The sequence below is a fragment of the Acytostelium subglobosum genome (genome assembly GCF_000787575.1).
Source record: "Acytostelium subglobosum LB1 DNA, scaffold: scaffold8, whole genome shotgun sequence".
NCBI classification, from domain to species: Eukaryota; Evosea; class Eumycetozoa; order Acytosteliales; family Acytosteliaceae; genus Acytostelium; species Acytostelium subglobosum.
The window spans coordinates 619496-643657 of record NW_012236525.1 but is presented as its reverse complement, the minus strand read 5'-3'; the positions used below and the strand labels follow the sequence as shown (position 1 = coordinate 643657).

General features: G+C 42.1%; 6 protein-coding genes across 6 annotated transcripts; 5 read left to right on the top strand and 1 right to left on the bottom strand.

Moving 5' to 3' along the window:
- Positions 1 to 1902: 1902 nt before the first annotated feature.
- On the top strand, positions 1903 to 2550 carry SAMD00019534_046510 (hypothetical protein; the record flags this gene model as incomplete). Its single annotated transcript, XM_012900141.1, has 1 exon — positions 1903 to 2550. One exon carries the CDS (start codon positions 1903 to 1905, stop codon positions 2548 to 2550), a length of 648 nt encoding a protein of 215 aa, XP_012755595.1.
- A 1147-nt stretch (positions 2551 to 3697) lies between these two features.
- SAMD00019534_046500 (hypothetical protein) lies at positions 3698 to 7563 on the bottom strand (the record flags this gene model as incomplete). Its single annotated transcript, XM_012900140.1, has 11 exons — positions 3698 to 4054; positions 4124 to 4146; positions 4240 to 4363; positions 4451 to 4591; positions 4680 to 5156; positions 5234 to 5467; positions 5537 to 5671; positions 5744 to 5908; positions 6005 to 6427; positions 6518 to 6934; positions 7015 to 7563. 11 exons carry the CDS (start codon positions 7561 to 7563, stop codon positions 3698 to 3700), a joined length of 3045 nt encoding a protein of 1014 aa, XP_012755594.1.
- Positions 7564 to 10551: 2988 nt separating this feature from the next.
- On the top strand, positions 10552 to 15826 carry SAMD00019534_046490 (hypothetical protein; the record flags this gene model as incomplete). The annotated part of the gene is made up of 6 exons (XM_012900139.1): positions 10552 to 10569; positions 10672 to 10857; positions 10939 to 11355; positions 11413 to 12144; positions 12662 to 15309; positions 15397 to 15826. 6 exons carry the CDS (start codon positions 10552 to 10554, stop codon positions 15824 to 15826), a joined length of 4431 nt encoding a protein of 1476 aa, XP_012755593.1.
- A 955-nt stretch (positions 15827 to 16781) lies between these two features.
- Positions 16782 to 18917, top strand: SAMD00019534_046480 (hypothetical protein; the record flags this gene model as incomplete). The annotated part of the gene is made up of 5 exons (XM_012900138.1): positions 16782 to 16971; positions 17052 to 17696; positions 17762 to 17922; positions 17990 to 18227; positions 18316 to 18917. The coding sequence occupies 5 exons, from the start codon at positions 16782 to 16784 to the stop codon at positions 18915 to 18917; spliced, it is 1836 nt and encodes a 611-aa protein (XP_012755592.1).
- A 1254-nt stretch (positions 18918 to 20171) lies between these two features.
- SAMD00019534_046470 (hypothetical protein) lies at positions 20172 to 21434 on the top strand (the record flags this gene model as incomplete). The annotated part of the gene is made up of 4 exons (XM_012900137.1): positions 20172 to 20291; positions 20357 to 20746; positions 20819 to 20906; positions 20986 to 21434. The coding sequence occupies 4 exons, from the start codon at positions 20172 to 20174 to the stop codon at positions 21432 to 21434; spliced, it is 1047 nt and encodes a 348-aa protein (XP_012755591.1).
- A 300-nt stretch (positions 21435 to 21734) lies between these two features.
- SAMD00019534_046460 (hypothetical protein) lies at positions 21735 to 24109 on the top strand (the record flags this gene model as incomplete). Its single annotated transcript, XM_012900136.1, has 5 exons — positions 21735 to 22042; positions 22121 to 22265; positions 22329 to 22634; positions 22715 to 23406; positions 23479 to 24109. 5 exons carry the CDS (start codon positions 21735 to 21737, stop codon positions 24107 to 24109), a joined length of 2082 nt encoding a protein of 693 aa, XP_012755590.1.
- Positions 24110 to 24162: the final 53 nt, after the last annotated feature.

Sequence of the window (24162 nt, the reverse complement as noted above, 5' to 3'; positions counted from 1 at the left end):
TCTTTGCTTGGTCCATCAAATTTTGTACTCGCTCACAGCCATTACAATCATTCATCCATGCTCCATCATGGTGCATATGTATAAGACGAATGTGCTTTGCAAGGTTGCGAGACGCAATCAAACATTGGCAACCTTCATGGGGACATCTTTTCTTCTTCCTCCTGCTATCTGTACATTGGTCATCATCGTCCAGTTGTCCTGGATCATCATCATCTGCTTCTGCTTGCTCTGGTTCACTTTCATCTTTTGTTGGTCCTGAATCGCATTCATCTGTAATAGCATTGTTCATTGRTGCATCTTCAATTTGGTTGGCCAATGGAGGAWGGTCTGGAKTGTTGGAATCAAAGACAACATTCATTGATCGGCACCTATCACACGATGAGTAGCACACATGTCTCAATTTCTCATGCCTGCTTCTAGTTCCGCATTGTGTAGTGGTGGGACATAGACCACTGATGATTTTATGTCTGCACCTCCACTGCTTCATTGTATACATGTTATACTAGTTATATTAATGAATAATAATAAATAAAACAATGACACTACCAAGGTTGACCCTGGTGTTGACCTTGGTGGTGTCAGAGTAATATGAGACCAAAATGGGAAGTGAGTCCAATTCACTTTGTTGAGTTCTTCTTGTTTGGGTGTGTGGGTCACAAGAGGAGGTGGTGCTCAAGGTATGAGGGAGGGAATCATAGACCCGATGATCGTCAAACCATTCAACTATTGAAGATGGCCAAGTCTAAATTAGTCTCCAAGCAATCTCCAAAGACCTGATACACCATTACTATATATGACTCTGAGTTCTCTTCCATCCAAGCCAACACTCCGCTGTCGGAGATATCAAGGATATTCCAAAATTAAATAAATAATTAATACCATAATAATCTGTATTAGATCTATATTCAAAATATTAATTCAAATTATTCAAACCAAACCATAATTATTTATTAAATAATCAATCAATATCCTAAAATATAGATATAGTTTTGTTGACTTTGAGACTTGAAATGAATCCTTTGGAGATGCCAAACGCTATACAAAAAACATAAAGAGATAATCCATCCAAAGAGAGAGATGGCCAGAACAAAGGTGAAGAAAAGTCAGTTCAGTCAGGAGCAGTTGACACAGCAACTCAAAGAGGAGTCGCTATGTCCGACCTCTGATGGGCCACCACTGAGCGATTGGCTACACGGCTTCATTGTCAGATTGCTCTGGGTTGAGTTTACAAAGAGATCGAGTAGCGTTGAGGGTCAAAGGTGGGCGCGGTCTCTGCTGCTCGTCTCCAAGAACTGGAGGCGGCACATTTCCATATTGTTGTTGGCCAATCTCTCTTTCAAAACACACAAGCACTTCTCGCAGTATCTACGTGACCAACAAGACAAGTTAGCGCCTCGCTCAATCATAATCGATGATATTAAAGAAGGTCGTCCGCCACCAAAGATAGCAACATTGCGCAGTACAACCAATTGATCGACGCAAAGATGGATACTCAATCACTCGATACAGTCACTGGTTCAGTTGACACGATAGCGTGCTTTGCAAGCTTGCCTGGCGTTCAACTGAGCAACACCGTGCTTTCACAGAACTTTGTTTTAGACGATCAATATTCTAAAGACAAAGACGATGACGACTACGAAAACGACAACGACGACTATTGTACATATCATCGTTGTTTAGAGGAATGGTCAAAGCTGGCAAAGAGCCCTGTGGCTCAAACAATCACAAGCCTCAAGTTTGCTTCAAATGTCGATCTGAACAAAGCGTCATACAATGCGACCATCTTGCCAATCTTTCAAACTAGATGGCAACACCTCACGACACTCAAGATCTATGACAACGTGATGAACCCTGGGACATCTTTCACACGTCCACTCGTGTACCAAGGTAGTCTCTTCCTATATGGTCGCATGTGGCTTGCAACTTCAAACACTGGAACTGGATCTCGAGGACATTGGCGACGTGTCCTACTATTTCGGTCCAGAGTTGCTGGACTACCTCAAGAGCACAAAGACACTCAACACATTCAGGTACAACCAGCAGTTGTCACCAGAGACCCTCCTTTTCCTCTTTCAATCACCAGAGAGCACGATCAGAAACCTGTCACTCGTACAACGCCCGACTTACCATTACGACTACCCAACAGTATCCAACCACCTCCACAAGTTGTCTATCAAACTGTTTGAGATAGATGCGCAGGATGAACAGTTCAGCGATGAGTTCCTTAAATCGCTCAGTAATGTTGATCACATCAAGACAAACATGTTGAACAAGTGTGCCCTAATTGTAGATAACAACAGAGGATCCATATCAATCTCCTTACCATTTGGCTCTATTGTTGATGATGCGTTTGGTGACCTCATTGATCAACTAATGAGCAACACAACCATCTCCTTTATCTACAACATTGTTTCGGAAACTCATATTCATGGCAACGCTCAGTCATGGACTGACTATGACCATAAGTTGATGTGCATCCAAAAGGTAGTTGACAAGCATCCGTCCATCATCAACAAGTCCACCTGGCACTGGCAGTTGTTATTATCTTGAGATTTGCCTTCTTGTACAACCAACAACAACACATTAATTAATAATAATAATTAAGGAAAATATACATGTTACTCTGGCTAGTTGGCAATATGGACTTCGTTGAATGACTCATCTTGGTCTATGTCTGGAATTATAGACTTTGGCGACCGATAACCGGGAGGGCGGAGCCACTGTTATTACTTGATAAATGAGTAATTATATTGATTATCCAATGTAATGAGATAAGTCAACACAAGTAGCATTGTGGGTGTTGTCAACAGTTTTATTATTATCTTCCATAAATGGTCAATGTGGTGTGGCCTTGGAGAGTCCAGTCCGTGTTGGTGGTGGTTCAAAGTGAATAGATGAACCATGCAAAAGATATTATACAATAGTCTATTATAATACAAATATCTACAAATAAGATACAACAATAACAACAATGTCAAACAATCAGATGTTTGTGTTCTATGTTGGTAAAACAAGAAAGAGAGGAAGGCCAGTCTCACGACAATATCAAGAGCTTGATATACCTAGACCGCCACAAACAAGAAAAGAGTCAACAACATTACCAAATCAATCAGAGTCACAATCAACTACATCACAACTTCCACAATTGTCACCGATGACATCAGTGGTTGATGATTACCTACATCGACAGGCTCTCAATCGGGAGTATTTCGAGTTGAGGAAAGAGGTGACAAGGTTGAATAGGATACTTAAACTTGAAGCAGCAGCAAGGGAAGGTAAGAAGGTTTATTCAAATACCTAAAGTACATCTTTGAAAGTGATTGATTATTTACATAATCTTCCATTTATCACAGCCAAGATTAAAGAGGAAATAGAGAAAGACCCTAGCTCGCACCCAGTCAGAGTAGTTAAGAAGAGAAGATCAAACAAGTAACAGTTCATAGAACATACTTGTTGTACTTGGACTTGGAATACTTGGTAGCAGTATGGCTATTGGTCTTAATGTGAGCAGGATCATTGGTCATGAGCAAGTAATCATGGACTCTTGGAGTCAGTCTCGGATCGCTTGTTGATGTAGTGAACATTGGTTCACCACAACTCGATCATGTATTGCATCCATGGAACAACAAGACCTTGTCATCGATGGAGTATAATAAAGTATTGTCAATCAATATGTATGTATATATATAAATATAGTTTAATAAGTCTGCTCGGTGGATTGAAGTTGTTGCATTGACTTCTCGCTCAATGCCTCGGTGGATTGGATCTCCTCACGACAGAAGAAACACACCTTCTTGGTGAGCATCTGTCTGGTGATGCAGTGTTGACATGATCGATGCTTGCATGGATTGAACATGATGTTGGCCTCATACGAGTAGCATATATTACATATGCTGTCTGGATGTGGTTCGTTCTCCTTCTCCTCGGATGTCTCCTCGTCCTGCTGTCGCTTCAGTATCGATCTAAACAATGCCTTGATCTCTGACAACATTGGAGCGGTGACCTCCTTTGATGTTGGTATCAGCTCCAATGTCTTTAAGATTGATGGTTTGGCCTGTGTGATTGATAGTTTGTAGTTTGGTGTCGCTCTATTCAAATGATATATAGATGGTAGTAAACAAACGAATGTTATGAAATAGACTGATCCTATAAGTAGTAAAGTTGGTTGGTTTGAGTTGTTAGTGCCTGTCTGTCTTGTGTCTGTTGTGTGTCATCCATGGATGATAGGATAGTACATACCTGTTGAAGCTGGATGAAGAGAGAGCTTGTCGATAATATACATAATGAACTGACCAGTGATCAACAGAGAGGTCTCACTATCTGCTATCAGGTGAGGTAGGTTGGCGCATAGGTAGTCAAACATCTATGATTGATTGATTGATTGAGGAATTAACATAATGTTAATGAATGAGTGGATGGATTGATTGATCAAACAAAGATCATAACATACCCTAAGTCTTGCCAATATCTCAACTCTTGAACTAATGTTCTCTGATGCGTTTGAGAATATGATGTTCAAGAGCTTGAGCAGACAGTCTGGATTCTCCAGACATATCTGCTTGAAGTGTTCCAAGAAGCGATCAAAGCTATTCTGTATGAGTGATGATGATGTAAGGGTAGTGTAAGTATGAATGTGATTGATTGATTGATCAGTACGACTGGCCACTAATTATACATACGGAACACAAGAATGATAAGATGTCAACATCATTCTCTGTTAGACCTCTAAGTAGGTTCTGGATAAAGGTCTTGAAATGAGGGTTTGATGAGAGTGTCTTGTGATAGATTGGTCGCTTGAGGATGTTGCAAAGTGTGTCGATGGTGGCTGCCATGATCTCACGATCCACAATATGTCCATGTTTCTTGAATACCAGAGTGATGACTGCCACCGTGGTCTTGTAGTTGACATTGACAAAGGTGTCCTTCTCGCTCCACTTCATGAGGTGGCAAAAGATTGACAGCGGCACCAACAGGTACGAGTCAAACAGGTACTCAAAGATCTTCCTTTCGCACGTAGCATCAATGATCTCCATGACGAATGCCAAGTGATTCCAAAGATGTTCATAATACATGACCTTCTCCTCAATCTCCAACTTGAAGAATTCAATCTTGTGTTGGAACATCTCCAAGTTGTCTTTCAGCTTGAGGAAGTCGCTCTGTAATGGTTGTTTGTTTGATTGATTGATTGATCAGTATATGATTGTGGTGGTGATTGTGAACATCATCAACTTACATGATCCAATGTCCTGTCCAACTCCCTCCTCTCGATGAATGTGTTCATCTCAAACTGTCTGATGATGGCTATCTGTGAACACATGCCAAGCTTGAGTATGTCAACAGACAGATGGAACAGCTTCTGTTTCAGTGTGAGCTCTGTCTGCTGCTGATCGTCAATGTACTTCTTGATTATAACTGATTTCTTCAAGAAGGAATATACTCCTCCAACTCTCTGTCTACTTGATTGATCCTATTTGATTGATTAATTGACGACTATTAGTGAATGATGATTTGAATGAGCTTGAGGATGGACACATACATGATAGAATACAGATACAGGGAAGTCTCTTGCGTTGCGCTTGTCAATGAGGTATGTGTCCAAGTAGAGGACAATGATGTAGAACAAGTTGTTCAATGTTAAAAAGTCTGTTGGTTCTGATATCCTTCCTTGTGCCTGTGATTCGCAATGATGATGTTAGTTATGAGACGTATCGCATCGCCACACACTTGGAATGGTAATACATACCAAGTACTTTGAGTGATTGTTGTTGTTATCAATGATCCTCTCAAGCCATTGAATGGTATGCTCTGATATTGACTTGCCCTCACTGATCTTCTCATCATCCTCGATCAAAAATTTGAATATCTCCAACTGTAACTCTCTCTCTGCATGCTTCTTGTTCTTGAATTTCTGGATTGACAATGATTGATTGATCGGATGGATGAGTGAGTGAGTGAGTGAGTGAGGATGTCCAACGGCATGTATGAATGAATGAATATTACATACGTTCTCAAAGTGCTTTACATTCCTGTTGTTCTTCTTCTTGTGATAAAAGTCAATGAGGTTGGGAGCTCGCTGTGAGAAGATGCTGTCAAAGATGTCAGAGGGCAAGAGACAGAAGATCTTTCTGATGGTTGGGTTGGCCAACAGATGTCTACACAGCAGTAGTGCAATGCTCTGATCATTATTCCTTGCCTTCTTGAGGAAGGCCGCTCTGCTGATGACCACCGAGCATAGTATAATGTATGAGTTTGTCTTTAGAACAGACTCGAATGCTCCCATCACCTTTGCAAAGAAGCTACTATGAAAGATGACAACCTCCTCCAAGATTGGTATCAGGCAATTGGCGATACAATAGTGATTGATCGATGGCTCGCATATCTCTGCCATAACAGTTTGAAGTATATGTTTGAACATCTCCATGTCGACCTGTAAGTGATTGATTGATTGAGTTGAGTGAGTGGAGTGAGTGAGTACATTGTTTGATCGATCAATACAACTCTCGTCACAACAACTTACAAATCCATGTATTGTCAACTTGATCAAACGATAAAGTGACTTGTAGAGATATTCAAGTCGCTTTAGACGTGACTCATTGATCTGGAACAATGCCTTGGGATCGGGAGTGTTTGCTGGCGCCAGTGGATTGGAGAGGACAAAGGGCATTGATCCAAAGTTGGGGAAGCACTTTGACTTGTTGAATGTTAGGACGGGCAGGAAGAACACTCTAGCATGATGAGGGATGTTGGTCCTGTCCACCTTGATCGGTTGTACCGAGTAGAATCGAGTGGCCCAAGTCGTCATCTCCATGCTATCAAGGTCCAACTGACAGCTGATCACTTCGCCACTTGAAAATATAGAGTCCATCGGCTTTGTCTTTTCAACAAATGCCATTATATAATGAAATGAGTTTGGTACTGAATCATCATTTCCAGTCTGTTTGTGATTGATCAAAGTTAGTTAGTGCACTGCATTGACGATCATGTGACTCTCGACTCAACTCGATTCAAACTCACCTCCAATGTATAACATGCTGCCCAGCCTAGCTGTATGGGGGTGCGTGACACCATCACCTCGTACTTGTAGGTGCCAGACAAGGGTGCCTTGATGGGCACGGTCGAGTGCAGTTTGTCAAGACCCTCGATCCAAGTGGGGAAGAGGTTTTGATTGGCGATCTTGTCCTCTGCAATGATGTTGTGTGATGCTGGTGTGATGGGATAGTGTCTACGCAGCAGTACCTTGAGTGCCATATCCATATCAATGTAGACCTCGAATGGTCGCTTTGGGTACCTGTCTTCGAATTGAAATATTGTGCGCACCAATGCATCGAATGATGCCTTTGTCGTTTGTGACAGGCCATTGTCTACATCATTGTCACTGCTATTATTATTGTTGCTAGAGGTACTGCTGCCTGCACTTTCGCCAATGTTATTGTTACTGTACTTCTTTGTGTCAAAGTTATCATCTATCCATTGAAGGATTGCCTGATTGTCCTTCTCGTACATATCAGACACCACACCAGCCTTCTTTGACTCGCATTGAACCCTTTCACTGATATGTTCCATCTCTATCGATTGATTGATTGATTGATTGAACAATACTATCTATCTATCTATCTATCTATCTATCTATCTATCTATCTATCTATCTAACTATCTATTATGAATTGTTGATATGATGTTGATATGATGTTGATATATCGTATATCTACTAAGTATGTAAGTATATATATATAATATAAATATAAGTGTTAGTCACCAATGAACAATGTACTTGTATTAGAATTGATGTGTTTGTGTGTTTGTTGTTGTTGTGATTGTGTTTGAAACAAAAACGTTATGCTTTGAAAATTTATGTCAAGACCAACAACATAAACACAAAGATGAGAACAGGTAAACATGATGTGTGTGAATCGAGTTTGCATCAATCATTTAATAATAATAATATTAAATATTTATATATTTAAATTCAATCAAAATACTGGGATTAATCATTTATTCAAAATAATATTAATAATAATAATAATAATAATTTATCAATCAATTTCAAAGAGAAGTCAGAGTGACCATTCTCATTATTATTGTATGCATACCATTTGAAATTGAATGTCCTTTCATATGATCAAGGATAATATGACTAAGCCCATTCCAGGCCATTCGACAACAATGTCCTTCTCTAATATATTCATACATATACACACTCAATTTATCAATCACTCTTGTTGGTTGTGGAGCAGTGATGTTAATAAATAAATTTGAGTGTGAAGTGTTAATCTTGATAATGAATAACTACTTACACCACATCACTGACCAATCACAACAATAAACACCAAACACCCCAACACACACATCAGACTAGGGCACTCGGTATTAGTGACCTGATGATGTAGGATGTCTCCTGAAACATGGACGGCCGTCCTTCCAACAACGTGGTGGGTGGTGTTGAATTGGAACACTATTCTATCTATCTATCTATGTATGTATATGTTTGATGGTCCATCAATCAATCAATCAATCAACAACAACAAGACCACCATCATCTATCACTTATCAATCCATTAATAAGGTAATTAAACCTTTCAATGATTGTTTGTTTGATTGATTGAATGGTATATAGTGGCGACACGACAATTAGATGGACCAACAACAACACGCCTGAAATCATCAACAATAACATTATTTATTATATATATTATCAATACATACATGTAAGAGATAATAATAATAATAGTAAAACAAAGATTTACATTTACAACCTCACATACTTAGATATTTCAAACTATTATTCGATTACTATCTCAATTACAATCGAAGCATTCCGACCCGAGCCCCACAAATTGGTATCCTTCCAAGACATACACCGAAGACTGGTATGCATTTACAGATTCGCTCTCTTATTCAACAAATCAATCAAACCACAGTGTAAGGTAAGGTAGACCCCATCCGACGAATGGTCGTCTACTCTCTCTTGTCCTGTGTGTAAAGTAATACAGTGTCATTTTAGTATTCGCAACCTACGTAGACCCCATCTATTACCCCATTTCCTACCTACAGGGCCTGTACCAGGACCCATTGATTATTTTACCAACCGATTAGCCTTTACACAGATGCTAGTTGGGATTCAGAAAAGTCAAACACGGTACACAAACTATGGACATTCACGCCATGAATGAACATGCATGTATTAATCACGACCCGTCGATCATCAAATGATCGTTCTGCGGATGTTGGTCTCTCAGCAAGATAATTATTAATATCATATCATAATCAAGTGGTGAGGTGTGTGTGATGGTGTTGGGCCGCCTTGCCTATAATTGTACACACCTGAACCCATTGTTGGATGAGCTGGGCCTTCAGACTCGTATTTGTGTCAAGTTGGGGGAAGGATTGACCAAACCCCCGCCCCAACACTTTGCTGTCACAGCGATCACTCGCAGAGCTAGCCCTATTTTTTTGATCAACCCAAACCCGCCTCCCACATCCCACATACACCAAACCTAAACACCACAACAACATCATCACTCTGTTTAACTCTCTCACAACCCGCGGGCATCGAGCCTGCATCTTTTAATCAAAGATCATGACAGATGTACGGGTCAGATGTGTCATCACATTAAATAATACACACATACACACAACAACAACAACACAAAAAGAAAGACACAACATCGTCTTTGATCGCTCTTCACGAAAACTCCTCTCTCTCTTTCTCTCACTCTCTCTGTTTTTGAATCGATCAGAACTTTGATCGGGCACAAACACAACACACACAGACTTCCTTCCAAAGTTACCTTCAATCAGTTATCCACTTTCTCCTCTTTTATCTTCTTATCAACTTACCATCAATTGTATATATATAATAATAATAGATATAGTTATCTCTTTTTTTCTCCTCCCTCCTCTCCTTCCTTCCCTCCATTTTTTTTTTATTAATAACTTGTAGATACAAACAACAACAACAAAGTAACTCCGTATCCCCATCCAAGTAAACCTTAATCATTTATTGGGTATGTGTAGTACGAAGATCACTTGCACCACTCACCAGTGAACTCTATTTGTGGTCGACTCGGCAAAGAAAGCAAAACACAATCAAATATTTGGTTCCTTGCCCAAGAATGAGAGACCCATCACCCACTCTCTCTCTCGGCTGGTGGGAATACTAAGACAAAGGAATCTAGATTTGTTAGAACGGTTCCCTCATCCACACACACACGCATCAACAAAACGATAATCAATCACACAAAAACATTACAACCAAACAACGTCTTCGTGGCTTCACTCGTTATTATTGTTGTTGCTTTAACAGAATTAAACACCGGTTCTCTCTTTGTTCAACTACTAATAACCCATTCAATCAATCAATCAAACCATCATCCATCTCAATATTAATATTTATTATATATCTTAGATTTGATGTATTAGTATAGTGCAGTGCAGTTCAATTCAAATCCCAACACTCTAGGAGCCAATCCAATCAATTCAATTCAAGTCCAATCAAATCAATCGATAACGATTTAGACAATTAAACATATATAGCAAAGTGAGCCAAACAAAATGGCTGCACACGAAGATGTATGTTGAGACTCAGGGACCAGGCCCAAGTACAGAGGCCAAAGTCCAACACTCACTCTCTCAATCACACTTACTCACACGCACACACAATGATCAAAACAGCTGGAAAGGATAAAGATGGAAATGCAGGCCCCAGGTGGCCTTGAGGTCAAGGATAGACAATATATGTTAAAGACATACCAGAAGTGTTTCGTTGGTTATGAAGCAGTCGACTGGATCTTTGGCAATGTAATCGGCCTGAAATCCAGGGAAGAAGCCATCATCCTTGGTCAAAAGTTGTTGGACAATGTAAGCTAGACACATGAGTCCTCCTCTCTGACTGATCAGTAAGCAAGAGACTAACCAATCCAATGCAATCCAATCCATTAGGGAACATTCGATATAGTTTCATTCATGGATAATACAGGTACAGCTGCTACGACGACACAGGCAAAGCTGTTCAAGGATGACTATCTATTCTATAGTTTCAGGTCATTGTCATTATCATCTTCATCAGAGAGGTCTACACCAAACAGCTCGCCACTCAACAAGTCAACTCCAAGATTACTACCACCACTCACTGTCAACTCAATCAGCAGTACAGAGGCCACACCTACATTGACATCAGCAGCGGCTGCACGCAGTAGTACAACACCATCAACACCATCATCAACTACATCATCATCAACACATCATAGTCGCAATGACAGTGGCAGCGAAGCCAGCTCATTGTCCTCGACGCCAAACAACAATCCATTCTACAGCAGTCCCAAACACTACAGGCAGTTGACCCTGCTCAAAGACGAGGTATGTGGATCAGTGTACCAACACTCCCTAACGACTACTGACACCATACCAATGTAGCTCTTTCAATTAGGACTCGATTTGATGCACAGCGAGAAGGGCATTAGGATGCAGCGCAGAAAGAAGAACTTTATGGCAGCTTCCATCAACTGTTTTAGCGGAACGCAGCTGATTGAGTGGTTGATGACACGACTGGATATAGGAAGACGCGATGCTACTAGCATAGGTGGCAAGCTGATGAACTTGAACATATTCTTTGAGATTGGCACTTGTCACCCAACTACACCAACAACTACAACGTCAACATCCTCATCAGGCTTGTCCACATCGACGGGCATGCCACCACCACCCTCAACATCACATGGTCTCGCCAACTCCATGTCCTCTTCAATGTCCTCATCAACATCGTCCTCCTCATCGGCGGCGGCGTCAACTGGTCTGTCACAGTCCATCTCTTCTTCAACATCAGCTTCATTTTCCACGTTTTCAACCAATTCCTCTTCCTCCTCTTCCTCCTCATCATCGTCCAACTCTTCACATCACAACAACAACAATAGCACATCATTGTCATCATCACTTGGAATATCAAGTGTACCTCAATCACAGTCATCACCATCATTGGTCAGCAGCAAGTCATTGGAGGACAGCCACGATGTCTTCTACGAGTTCATCACCAAGCCCGAGGCAATCATATCATACGTCTCTATCAAGCGTCAAAGCGAACTACATCTCGCTCACAAGTCCCTCTCATCAGTGCCAGTTACCATCATCAACACACTCAACTACCTCAAGGTAAGTGTTTCCGTGCGCGAGTGGACGACGGTGTGTTCTCTGTGGCGGTGGACGCGACACTAACAAACCTCACCCTTACCCTACCCTATAGGTCCTGGACATATCGTTCAATACATTGGTTGACTCCATTAGTTTGGAATCAGTCGCGACGTTGTACAACCTTGAATCACTCAACCTGTCACACAACTCATTGTCCACGCTACCAAGCAGTTTGAATCGTTTGGAGAGGTTGGTCAAGCTGAACATCAACAACAACTGCTTCACATTGCTGCCCTCTGTTATATTCCAACTTCAATCGTTAGAGAAGTTGTACGCCGCCGCCAACGTCATCACATACATCCCCGAGCTGATAGGCTCGATGCGCGCACTCACTCACCTCGACCTCAAGAACAACAAGATCACACGCATACCCAAGGAGTTGGGCCTGCTCTCCACTCTCCAATCGGTCGACGTGTCTGGGCTACAACAGGATTGTCGAGTTACCAGCCTTCTTTGCACAGATGCCCYCTCGTTAAAGTCATTGGCATTCCCAGAGAACAGCGTCAAGATACCTCCCAAGTCCGTGACGTCCAAGGGCTTTGCAGAGGTGATGGGCTACCTGCGCGACATGATCGATGGCAGTCAGCCACTGCCGCACCTCAAGCTCATCGTACTGGGTTCGGAACGCACGGGCAAGACATCTCTGGTGCGAGCACTCACCAAGTATCAATCAAAGACGCTGTCCAAGCAGTCGGCCGTCAGTTACCGTCGCCAGAGTGGCACGGTCATCAGCGGGGCCAGTGACATTGTCACACAGCAACTGGATCCGATCGAGACGATTGAGTGGCGCGTCGAGCTGCCATCCATCACCCTCGGTGGTGACAATGGTGTCTCCACCTCACCCAAGGCTAGTCGCAAGAGTGGCGGAGGTACTACAATGTCTGGCGGCAGTGGCGCCGAGAAGAAGCGCAGTCTGAAGCTCATGTGCACAGACTTTAGGTTCAACAACCCCGACGTCTACTGGAACACACATCAGTTCTTCCTCTCGGAGCAGGCCTTTTATCTGATCACATTCGACATCAACAAGGACCCCCTGAGCAGCTCACTCGACTTTTGGGTCAACAGCGTCAAGGCCAAAGCACCTAACGCACCCATCTACATTGTGGCAACTCATCTGGACGCAATGCATCTCAGTGGCAGCGGCGACGTGATCATGCGCGCCCTGCACCAGGTCGAGGCGTTCCTCAAGGAGCGCGCACTTGAGGTCACTGGCGTGATTGGCGTCAGCACGACCACACAACGCAACATGGACATGCTGCGCCAGGAGATCATCACCACGCTGCTCCAGCAGCACTCGACGTGGATCAATGAGAAGGTGCCCGCTGTTTACGCACAGCTCGAGACTTTGTTGCAGGATGAGTCACGCAAGCGCACGCCGCCCATCGTGTCGTGGGGCGAGTACGTCAACATTGCCAAGATGGCCAATATCACGCTGCCCGAGAAGCTGGAGCGTGCCACCAAGACATTGCATCGATGGGGCTCGATCATCTGGTTGGCGGACGACGACAAGTCGTTGTTCAAGGACTTTGTCATTTTGAACCCTCAGTGGCTCAGCGACTGCTTCGCCGCTCTCGTCATGTCCAAGCACACATTCATCTCGTCTGACTCAACACTCAGCGTCAAGAAGCTAAAGAACGTGTGGCGCAGTCCCATCGTGCCAGAGGAGCTGCACATCGTGCTTGTCAAGATCCTCGAGCGCTTCAACATCGTCTACCCACTCAAAGACTCGATCGACTACCAATCGCCCATTCTCACAGAGGAGACGCGCACCGTGTCCTCACCTCTTCCAAAGTTCAAGCCACTTGAGCTGGCCGCACCCGCAATCATCTCGTCCTCATCCACTGCCACCTTCCTAGCGTCTGTCGACGCCACTGCCTCGCCACACACGCCAACGTCACACCACGACACCATGCGTCACCGTTCGACCGACCTCAGCGGCATTATCCGTTTCACCAAAATCATCATTCCCAGTCTGTTGCCACAACAGAAGCCATCACACCTGGCCAGCATGTGGGACACATGGAGCGGCGTCGACGAGTTGCAGATCGGACGATACTATCAGTTCACCAACGCACCAAAGTCATGCTTTGAGCGCCTGATGGTGCGCTTCCTCTACCTGATGGAGCCCATCGTGTGCTGGCGCACAGGCATTCTGTTCCGCAAGCCACAGAGCCTAAAGGACTCTGTCAAGAATTCAATGTCGTCCTGTGGCACGCTGGTCGAGTTTGACCCTCGCACCCAGCAACTTCAGATCCGTGTGCGTGGCCATGAGTTTGACTCCCTGGCTCGTCTCTTCCAGATCGTATTGGAGAATGTCGACACGCTCCTGAAGGACCAGCAAGGCTTCAGCCCCGCGCTATCCTACGTGCCTTGTGCCTGCACAGTCAAGTGTCGCGACGCACCCACATTGTTTGAGATTGGCCAAGTTGAGGCATCGTTTGTCGAGGGCGTGGCACACATCACCTGTCCTAGCAGCCAGAAGCTGATGTGTATTGCCAAGATCGCACCAGATGTCACACTCTCCTCGGTGCCCTCCACGACCAAGATCAGTTTCGACGACATCAAGGGTCTGGAGCAGATTGGCGCAGGCGCCTCTGCAAAGGTGTTCAAGGGCACGCTCAAGGGCGAGCAAGTCGCCGTCAAGAAGCTCAACCTCGACCGCATGGATGTGGGCAGCGAGCAACCAACACCCACAGCCGCCGCCACATCGTCCACAGCCAGCACACCCCTGTCCTTCCAGCGCCAGTCGTCCAGCAGCTCGATCTCCTCCACGTCATCGTCTGAGGACTCATCGTCCAACACACACATCCAGCATCAGCAGCAGTCGCAGTCACAGTCGTCCAAGCTGTCAGTGATCAATGAGTTCCGTCGCGAAGTCTGGCTGATGAGTGACCTGACACACTCCAACATCGTGCACATGAAGGGCTTCTGCATTGACCCATACTCAATCGTCATGGAGTACATGGACTTGGGCAGCTTGTCATCATACCTGCGCAAGAAGCGCGAGGCCAACGAGACCCTACCCTGGAGCACCATCTTCAAGATTGCCAAAGACATTGCCTCTGGCATGGCTTTCCTGCACAACATCTCGCCGCCACTTGTACATAGAGACTTAAAGTCACCAAAGTATGTATCATACATAAGTTGGAAATGGAATCATTCCCATGATTGATCAATCACTAACTCAATCATTCAATCAATTAATCATTGTAGTATACTTTTATCAACTCAACCTAATGATCCCAATGCGATAGTGGCCAAGGTGTCAGACTTTGGACTGTCGAGGACGGTTGTGCAGGGCTTTGTGTCCAAAGTCGTGGACAACCCGATGTGGCTGGCACCCGAGGTGCTCAATGGCTACGAGTATAACGAGAAGGGCGATATATATAGCTTTGGCGTGATCATGTGGGAGCTGTTCCACATGCAACTGCCATTCGAAGAGTTCAACATCAAGTTTATGAGCACCCTGGAGGACCACATCCTGAACGGACTGCGACCCACCATCAGTCCCCTTTGCAACAAGGCGTACGCCGCACTGATCACCAAGTGCTGGAGCGCTGATCCACAGAGCCGTCCACCCTTCCCAACAATCGTCAAGCAGTTGGATGAGATCAACAGTCAACTTCAACTTCAGCAGCAGTAATAGTAGTCTATTTCTGGAACCGTCGTCTGCTGTTGCTGTTCATTTGCCGCTTCACTCAATCATTCCATTCCATTCCTTTCCTTTCCATTCCCGGACCAGTCCAGGTCGGACAAATGGTGTCATCATTGCTCCTGCTCAATGCTCTTGCTCGTTGTAAAAATTATAAAGCATATAAGTGCACAACTTTATTTATTTATAACCTTTAAAAGCATATGATCAACCATCTAAATTGTGATTGAGTGTGGTGTGATCAATCAGTTCCACACTCACCTCACACACACACACACATACGAACACACACAATCAATCACATGATCAACAGTCATTGGAGGATCAATAAATAGGATAGGTGATGGGTGGCAATGCGGGCCAGGGTGTGTCAATGATCTTTGACCATGATACAGGCATCATCATTGTTCGCACTCCGACAATGAATGAATGAATGAATGATACACCTACCCATGCCATCACAACATGCCATGTCAACAACAACAACAAATATTATTGAATGACCACCTCATACATTCATTCTTGACTCCACAGTCAATCAATCAATCAATCAGTACATTAAATCAATCTATCAATCAATCAATCAATGTAATAGTGGTGCTACTGTTGTTGTTCCATTGGGCAAGAGGCACTCTTTACAACAAGCTTCGGAGTGGCCATTGTCGATATACAAAGTGCCAATTGGGGATGCTGCCAAACCATACCAATGTGGATGATGAGTGATCATCTATTCGCACTGTCATGGCTCACAGTCCCTCATCATCCATCCATCACATATTTGCTCCAATCAATCAATCATCTTCTTTCATTCATTAATTAATTTACACCAAGGTACCTAAAGCCAAAAGTTACAGTGTCATCTTCAATCACATCAATCACAAGTATATTTATTATTTATTATTAATTATTATTTATTTAATATTTATTTATTTATTAATATTTATCCATGATTGAGAATACTATAACAATTAATGATGGAGCTGGTGATGGATTGTCATATGACATCACACCAACATCAATGTCCTTCAGAAATGTTGGATACACAATCACCAAGAACAACAAACCAAAGAACATCATCAGTAACATCTGGGGCAATATTGAACCAGGTGACTTTGTAGCTATTGTCGGTCCATCAGGTATATATCCCAACTCATTCATTTCAATCCACTCAATCTCTCAATCAATCACTAACTCAATCAATCAAACACATCTCTAGGATCTGGAAAGACAACATTATTGGATGTATTGGTTGAAAGAAAGACTATTGGTGATGTTTATGGTGATATTATTGTAAACAATAGTCGAATGACTAATGATATCCAACATCTATGTGGTTATGTCACTCAAGAGGATGTATTCCTACCAACTCTAACAGTGAGTGAGGTATTATATTATTATGCCAACTTGAAGTTGGCAAGCCATGTGAGCGTCGATGAGAAGGCCAAGTTGATTGAATCAGTCTTGCGAACAGTTGGTCTAAATGGCAAGGAGGACTACAAAATTGGAGGACTACTGCCTGGCGGCAACTACCTACGTGGTCTATCCGGTGGCGAGAAGAAGAGGTTGAACATTGGATGTAGTCTTGTGATGGCACCTTCATTCATTGTGTTGGACGAGCCTACCAGTGGACTGGATTCGACTAGTGCACTACAGGTCGTTCAGACCTTGCAACGATTATGTCGAAAGGGTGTCACAGTAGTATGCACCATCCATCAACCACGCATGGAGATTCTCTCCATGTTCACCAAGTTCCTACTCATTGTCAAAGGTACTCAACTATACTTTGGACGTGATATCTTTGGATACTTTGAGAACAAAGGTTATACTTGCCCATCTGGAATGAACTCAATGGACTTCCTAAGTATGTACTGAACATGATCATTTCTTATTTGGATGTAATCTCTAATATAACAAACTATTATTAAGTGGACTCAATGATACATTTGGAGAATAATAACAGGACAGTGTTTGATGAGATGGCCAACGATATCAATACCATCATATCACCAAACATTAATAGTGTAATCAACAATGTATTGAATGATGAGAAGTTGATCGTAAATGATAGTCCACAAAAGAAATATGCTGTATGTATGAATGGAACTATTCCAATGTATATATATAGTACTAACTAACTTATTAATTATACATTAGGGCAACGTATCAATGTTTACTCAAATAAGAGTTATATTTGTAACGAGTGCCATCCATACATTGAGGAATCCAGGCAATTTCTTCCTTAGGACATTGGTATCAGTTGTGGTTGCCTTGTTGTTTGGAGCATGTTTCTATCAACTTGGTTACAATCAAACTCAACTACTTCAACGAGTGGCCATCATGTACTCTGTAATCACCTCCCTCCAACTCACTCCATTCAAGACAATATCATTGTGTAAGTTCTTACACAACCTTGGTCAATGGAGTAGTTCCATCTTGGTCCTAACACTCAATCAATCAATCAATCAATCAATCAATGATAGTCCTGGAATCAAGATACCTTTATAACAAGGAGAGGGCATCAAAGGTACACTCGGCATTCTCATACTTCTTCAGTTACATTATGTGTGAGCTGATCATGTCTTTGATCGTGGCCATTGTGTTCACTACTATTGTATATTGGATCGCAGGTCTACGTAGCACACCATCAGCATTCTTCTTTGCTCTACTGGTCAACTGTTTGATACACCTATGGTCAGTGTTATTCATTGTTTTCTTATCCAATGTGACTGGAACAAGTGACAACACATTCTCAGTTGGATCTGGATTCACTATCATATACCAACTATTCCTCGGATTCCTCGTGCCTGTCAAGAGTCTACCAGTCGGCTTTGCCTGGATACATTATCTCAATCCACTATACTATGCATTCAACGCATGGATCATTAGTGAGTTTGAGGGAATTGAGTTCCCATGCACACCAGGTGAGGTATGTTTCTTCAACAATGGATCAGAGCTGATTGAATTCTATGGTTCCAAGGACTTTACCAAAGCTGGATGTGTCAGTATCCTTGTAGCCTTCCTAGTATCTTTCTACATCTTTTCATATCTAGCTCTTAGATTCTTCTCCAAGGAGCGAAGATAATATAATGTTCATTCATTCATTCGTTGCATTTATGAATAAACCTCAACACCTACCTATCCTATTATTATTACTTATTATTATTTTATGGATTCATTAATCAATTATCCAATTCAAAACAAATCTTATTGAAGATTTTCCATAATGTCTTCACTTGATTCTCAAAGTACTCAAAACTAAAGTATTGGAATACAGATTAAGTACTTATTTATTGAGTGAGAAGATTCTTTATTATATACATTAGTCGTCACCTGTCTCAATAGATATTTAAAGGTCTATAAACATCAGAGTAAGGAAACCCAATTTCTGGTCTTGGAGGATCATCTGACATTATGTAGAAATTTTCATTCTGAGGAGTAGATAATGTTCCAACTAATAATATTGACAATAGAAAAAAGAGAGTAAAAATATAAATATTCATTATTATTATTATTATTATTTTTAATGTTATATATGTTCTTGATATAATTAATTATATGATATCCTCCATCTATAAATAATAATAAATCTAGGGTCAACATAATCAATCATACATAAACACTAAAGATCAATTTACATATATATTTTCAACCAATTGGTAGATATATTGTTACAAAACCTTTTATTATTAATATTAATTATACTACATCTATATATTAAATTATAATTAGTACTCGTTGGTTTGTAGTATGATTACTCTATGTCTTCTACAATTTGACCCAAAATAGACTGACCAGGAATTATTGAATAGAATATCTAGTAACTAGGAATTGTCTTCTGCCTATTAATACATTGATTAATTCATTCAATCATTTTATCACTTTTACATTATATAAATCAATCAATTATGGAAGATTCCACTTAATGAATCGCTTGTTTATTTGATGTTTTGATAGACCAGTCTCAGATAACTGACATTCTACTTTTGTCTATCCTTTTCTCTTCTTATTCTTCCTCATATTGATGTTCCTTTCGGTGATTGATAAAGATTTGTATGATGTTGAGATGACCATTCTCGGCAGCAAGTGCCAAGTGATGGGAGTCCCAACACTTCTCACTCTTTTCTATTCATTATTATAGTCGTACAATGAATCCAACAACAACTCAACTTAATCAATCATATTCATGTCGCTCCAAGTCGTGTTGGCCTTGGGCTTGGAAACTAGAAGTTCATTCAATTTGCCAGATTTCAACTTTTTGGTGTGTTTTGTCCAACTCAACTTCATTTAAGTATTGCAAAGACAGTTATAAAGATAGAGATATTATATATACATAATAATGTCTTCTGCATATATTGATGAGGATATAAAGAAGTCGGTTTGGGAGGGAAAGATACCAGTCCTATTCACATTATCACAGAATGATCTTACTACTCATATGGCACCATCACCAATCACTGTATGTATAGTGATGTCAAAGATGTCAACAACAATAACAACAACTTATTAACATGTATATATTAGTTGATGGTACCAAGGAACTCATACTTCCCTTTGATAACAGGAGTGGTAAGGGATCATTTCTCTTATAGTACATTGGTTATATCTGAGGAGTTGTGGCTGGAATACAAAGGAATACCACTCAAGTGGCATCTACCAATAGGTGTACTGTTTGATATGTTGGTTGCAGATGATAGTGTAGGTGGTGGTAACAACAACAGTAACAACAACAACAGTAGCAACAACAACAACAACAGTAACAGTAACAGTAGCAGCAATGATTATCATGGATCAAACTCAACACCTGTCATTTGGAATGTAACAGTACACTTCCAGTCCTACCCTGAGAAGGTGTTACTTCGATGTCCCAACGAGGAGTCAGTTCAGACATACTACAAGAATGTGTTGAAGGAGGTAAGTGATCGATCATATCATTGATTGATTGAGATGAGATGAGCTAACAAAGATAACTCACTATATATGTAGGCCAACTACATCAAGCTGGGCGATATAAACAAGTGGAACAACCTCAATATCAATCAATCGAATGAGTTATGGGATGGACTCAGACTTCGTATGTATACATAGTCAATGTGTGATGATGATGAAGATGATGTACATTCAACTGACACATTCAAATCAATCAAACATAGATGACTATGAGAAGTTCTGGTCGATCAACAAGATATTCTACCCAGTGAGCAGCAATGGATATAAGCATGTACCAGTTAGGATCATACAGAACAACAAGAGTCCTCTTCAAGATCTATTCCCACCATTCAAAGACAATGGTCAAGAAATGACTTTGGAATCATTGTTTAGCAAGATTCCTTGGACTCCTGCCTCCAACAACAACAACAACAATATTGAACAATCAGAACAACAACAACAACAATCTACACTGTTACAATCATTGAAGACCAATGACAACAGTAGTGGTACACTGCGATACTTGATTCAAGGTATCGAGCCACCTTTGGACACATCACTCGTCTGGCTTGGCGAGTACTTTAGTCATCCAGACAACTTCCTGTACATTGTCATACTCAATCCATCATCATCATCATCCTCATCCTCCTCGAATAATAATAATAATAAATAATTAGTCCCTGTTGTTCCACAGTCATCCTGTCCCTGGGTTGTTGTTGAAAGGGATCACCGTTGCAACCCACCTCACACTTCATCACACCTTGTCCAATCACGCTCATTTCATTAGTTGATCAAACCCCCCAACACTCTCATTAACTTTTGTTCTTTGAACAGTCCACATCGCTCAACTTTAATTAAAAGTGTTTCCTTCACAACACCTACTTCATCACCTTCATTCATTCATTCATTCAACCATCAATCAATATCATAATCATAATCAAATACATACATATATAAATATACCAAACAAACAATGATTGGACAAGATAATAATGTCCCCAATCCATTGACAGGTGGAAATCAAACTCTGAAGGAGGAGGTTGTTGTTGAAAAGGTGGCGACGACACCTGTGTTGCCATCACAGACTGCTGATGTTAGGAGGATGAAGTTCTCAACTGATATGTGGGACGGATTTGATGTATTATGTAAGAGGACAGAGGCTGGTATCGATCAATGTAAAGAACTATTGGACTTTTTCAAGAAGAGAGCTGCCATGGAGGACAAGTACTCAAAGTTCGTCGTGGAGCAGTTCTCAAAGTTTAAGTTAAAGGATGAGACAGAGTATGTAGGGTTGTTGTTCACTGGACATGGATACGGACACTAACGAGTATGCATCATCCATCTACCGACTTCATTCAGTTCATTCCAGAAGGGCTTCAGCTGCCTGTCTGTACTTAGTGAGGCAGAGTCCAACATTCACAAGTCATTCTCTACCAACTTGAGCAACAATCTAATCCATCCATTCAATGCTTTGGTCAAGGAGATGGAGACCAGAAGGAAGAATGTATGTTGATTGAATGATTGATTGATTAAGTCCACATTCACTCACTTACACACCTGTATCCAGCTTGTTAACGAGGGACAGAGACTTAGGAATGACTTTAAGGACTCTTTGGAGGCAGTACGCAAGGCAAGCCAAAAGTATGAGAAGTTGTGCAAGGAGAATGAAGCCGCAAAGATTGAGTTGATCACAATGCTAGAGAAAGAGACTGATGTGGAAGGACCTTCAGTAAAGGTACAAGCCATCGAGAAAAAGGTGGCCAAATGCGAAGCCAACTGCATCACTGCCGAAGAGGAATACAAGATCCAGATCAAAGAGACCAACGACTTTATCCAAGGTTACTACCAATCAAAGATGACTGACAACTTGAATGTATGTTTGGACGTGCGACGATGATCTTATGCTCACTCTAACGCATCAATCAATCAATCGGTGGATGGATCAATCAACAGGAATTTGAACAGTTCGAATTGATGAGGATGCAGTTCATCAAGAGTAACATCAAGAATTACATGGCATTGATGTTGGAGTTGCCACCAGCACTTGATGGTGAGCTGACAAGTCGTGGAAAGCAGACGGATATCATTGATCCAGAGGAGGACCTCCAGAGCTATATCAAGAACCATGCCTCTGTCAAGAAGATTCCACCTCCATTCCAATTCGAACCCTTTGTCGAGGGCAAGTTGATATCATTGAGCAGCAGCACCAGTGGCACGGGCTCGGTGCCAATGTCCACGTCACCACCCGCAGCCAAGTCTTCTGGCGGCTTCAATCTCTTTGGATTCTTTGGCAAGAGTAGCAGCAGCTCAGTGCCACCACCCAAGCAGCAGGAGCTCCAATCACTAAAGAGTCGCATATTTGGTGCAGACTTGGAGGAGCTCATGGACCAACAAAAGGCTGACAATCCTCAGCTCGAGGTACCATTGATTTTGGTCGACTTTGTACAGACACTACTCAAGCTCAATGCGTTCGAGACAGAGAACATCTTTAGAATGTCGCCATCTCATGCCCAGACCCTTGTGGAGAAGCAAAAGTTGGACGAAGGTGGCAGTCTGGACCACCTCACCGACGTCCACATGGTTGCCTCCCTTCTCAAGCAGTGGCTAAAGGACCTTCCCAACCCTCTAATATCATTCGGTATCTAGTATGTACACACTTAACATGATTGTCCAGCAATCATTCGATGTACTAACACCTTTCCTGGTTATCACTCCAGTGATGAGATCATCACAACACCTCACAACTCGACATCGATCATTGAGAATGGTATTCCATTGCTCAATCAGAGAGTGTTGAAGTATTTGATTGACTTCTTGGCCGAGTTCCTTGAGCCAGAGTTTGCAGAGTCTTCAAAGATGGATGTACAGAGTCTGGCCGTGGTCCTGACGCCAACACTCATTCGCACCAACATTGATCTCGACCCACAAGAGGCGCTGGAGAACTCCAAGAAGGAGGTGGTCGTTGTCAAATGTCTGATAATGGATGCACTCAACAAGAAGAAGGAGAAAGAGTTGATGCAGGCTGAGAAGGCGCGTAGCCGTAGCTCATCCGTCAACAAAGATAACAACACCAATCAATCATCATCCGAGAATATAAGTCGCGGCGACAACAACAACAACAATGACAACGATAATGACGATGGCGACATTACACAGGTACCTGAGCGTAGTCTAAGCAACCAGTCATTTGGCACTAGTGAGTTCTCTGTCAACAAGTCAGACTCGGACACCGTACTGGTAGACTCTGAATCAACTGATGACTTTATCCAAGTGACCAACGACTCTTTGCAACATGTTAGCAGCAACGATGAGCACTCACTTCACTCCAGTGGCGAGGATCATTCATGATCAATCAGTGATCAGGTGTAGTATATTCGTCCTTCAACCATCTATCAATCAAA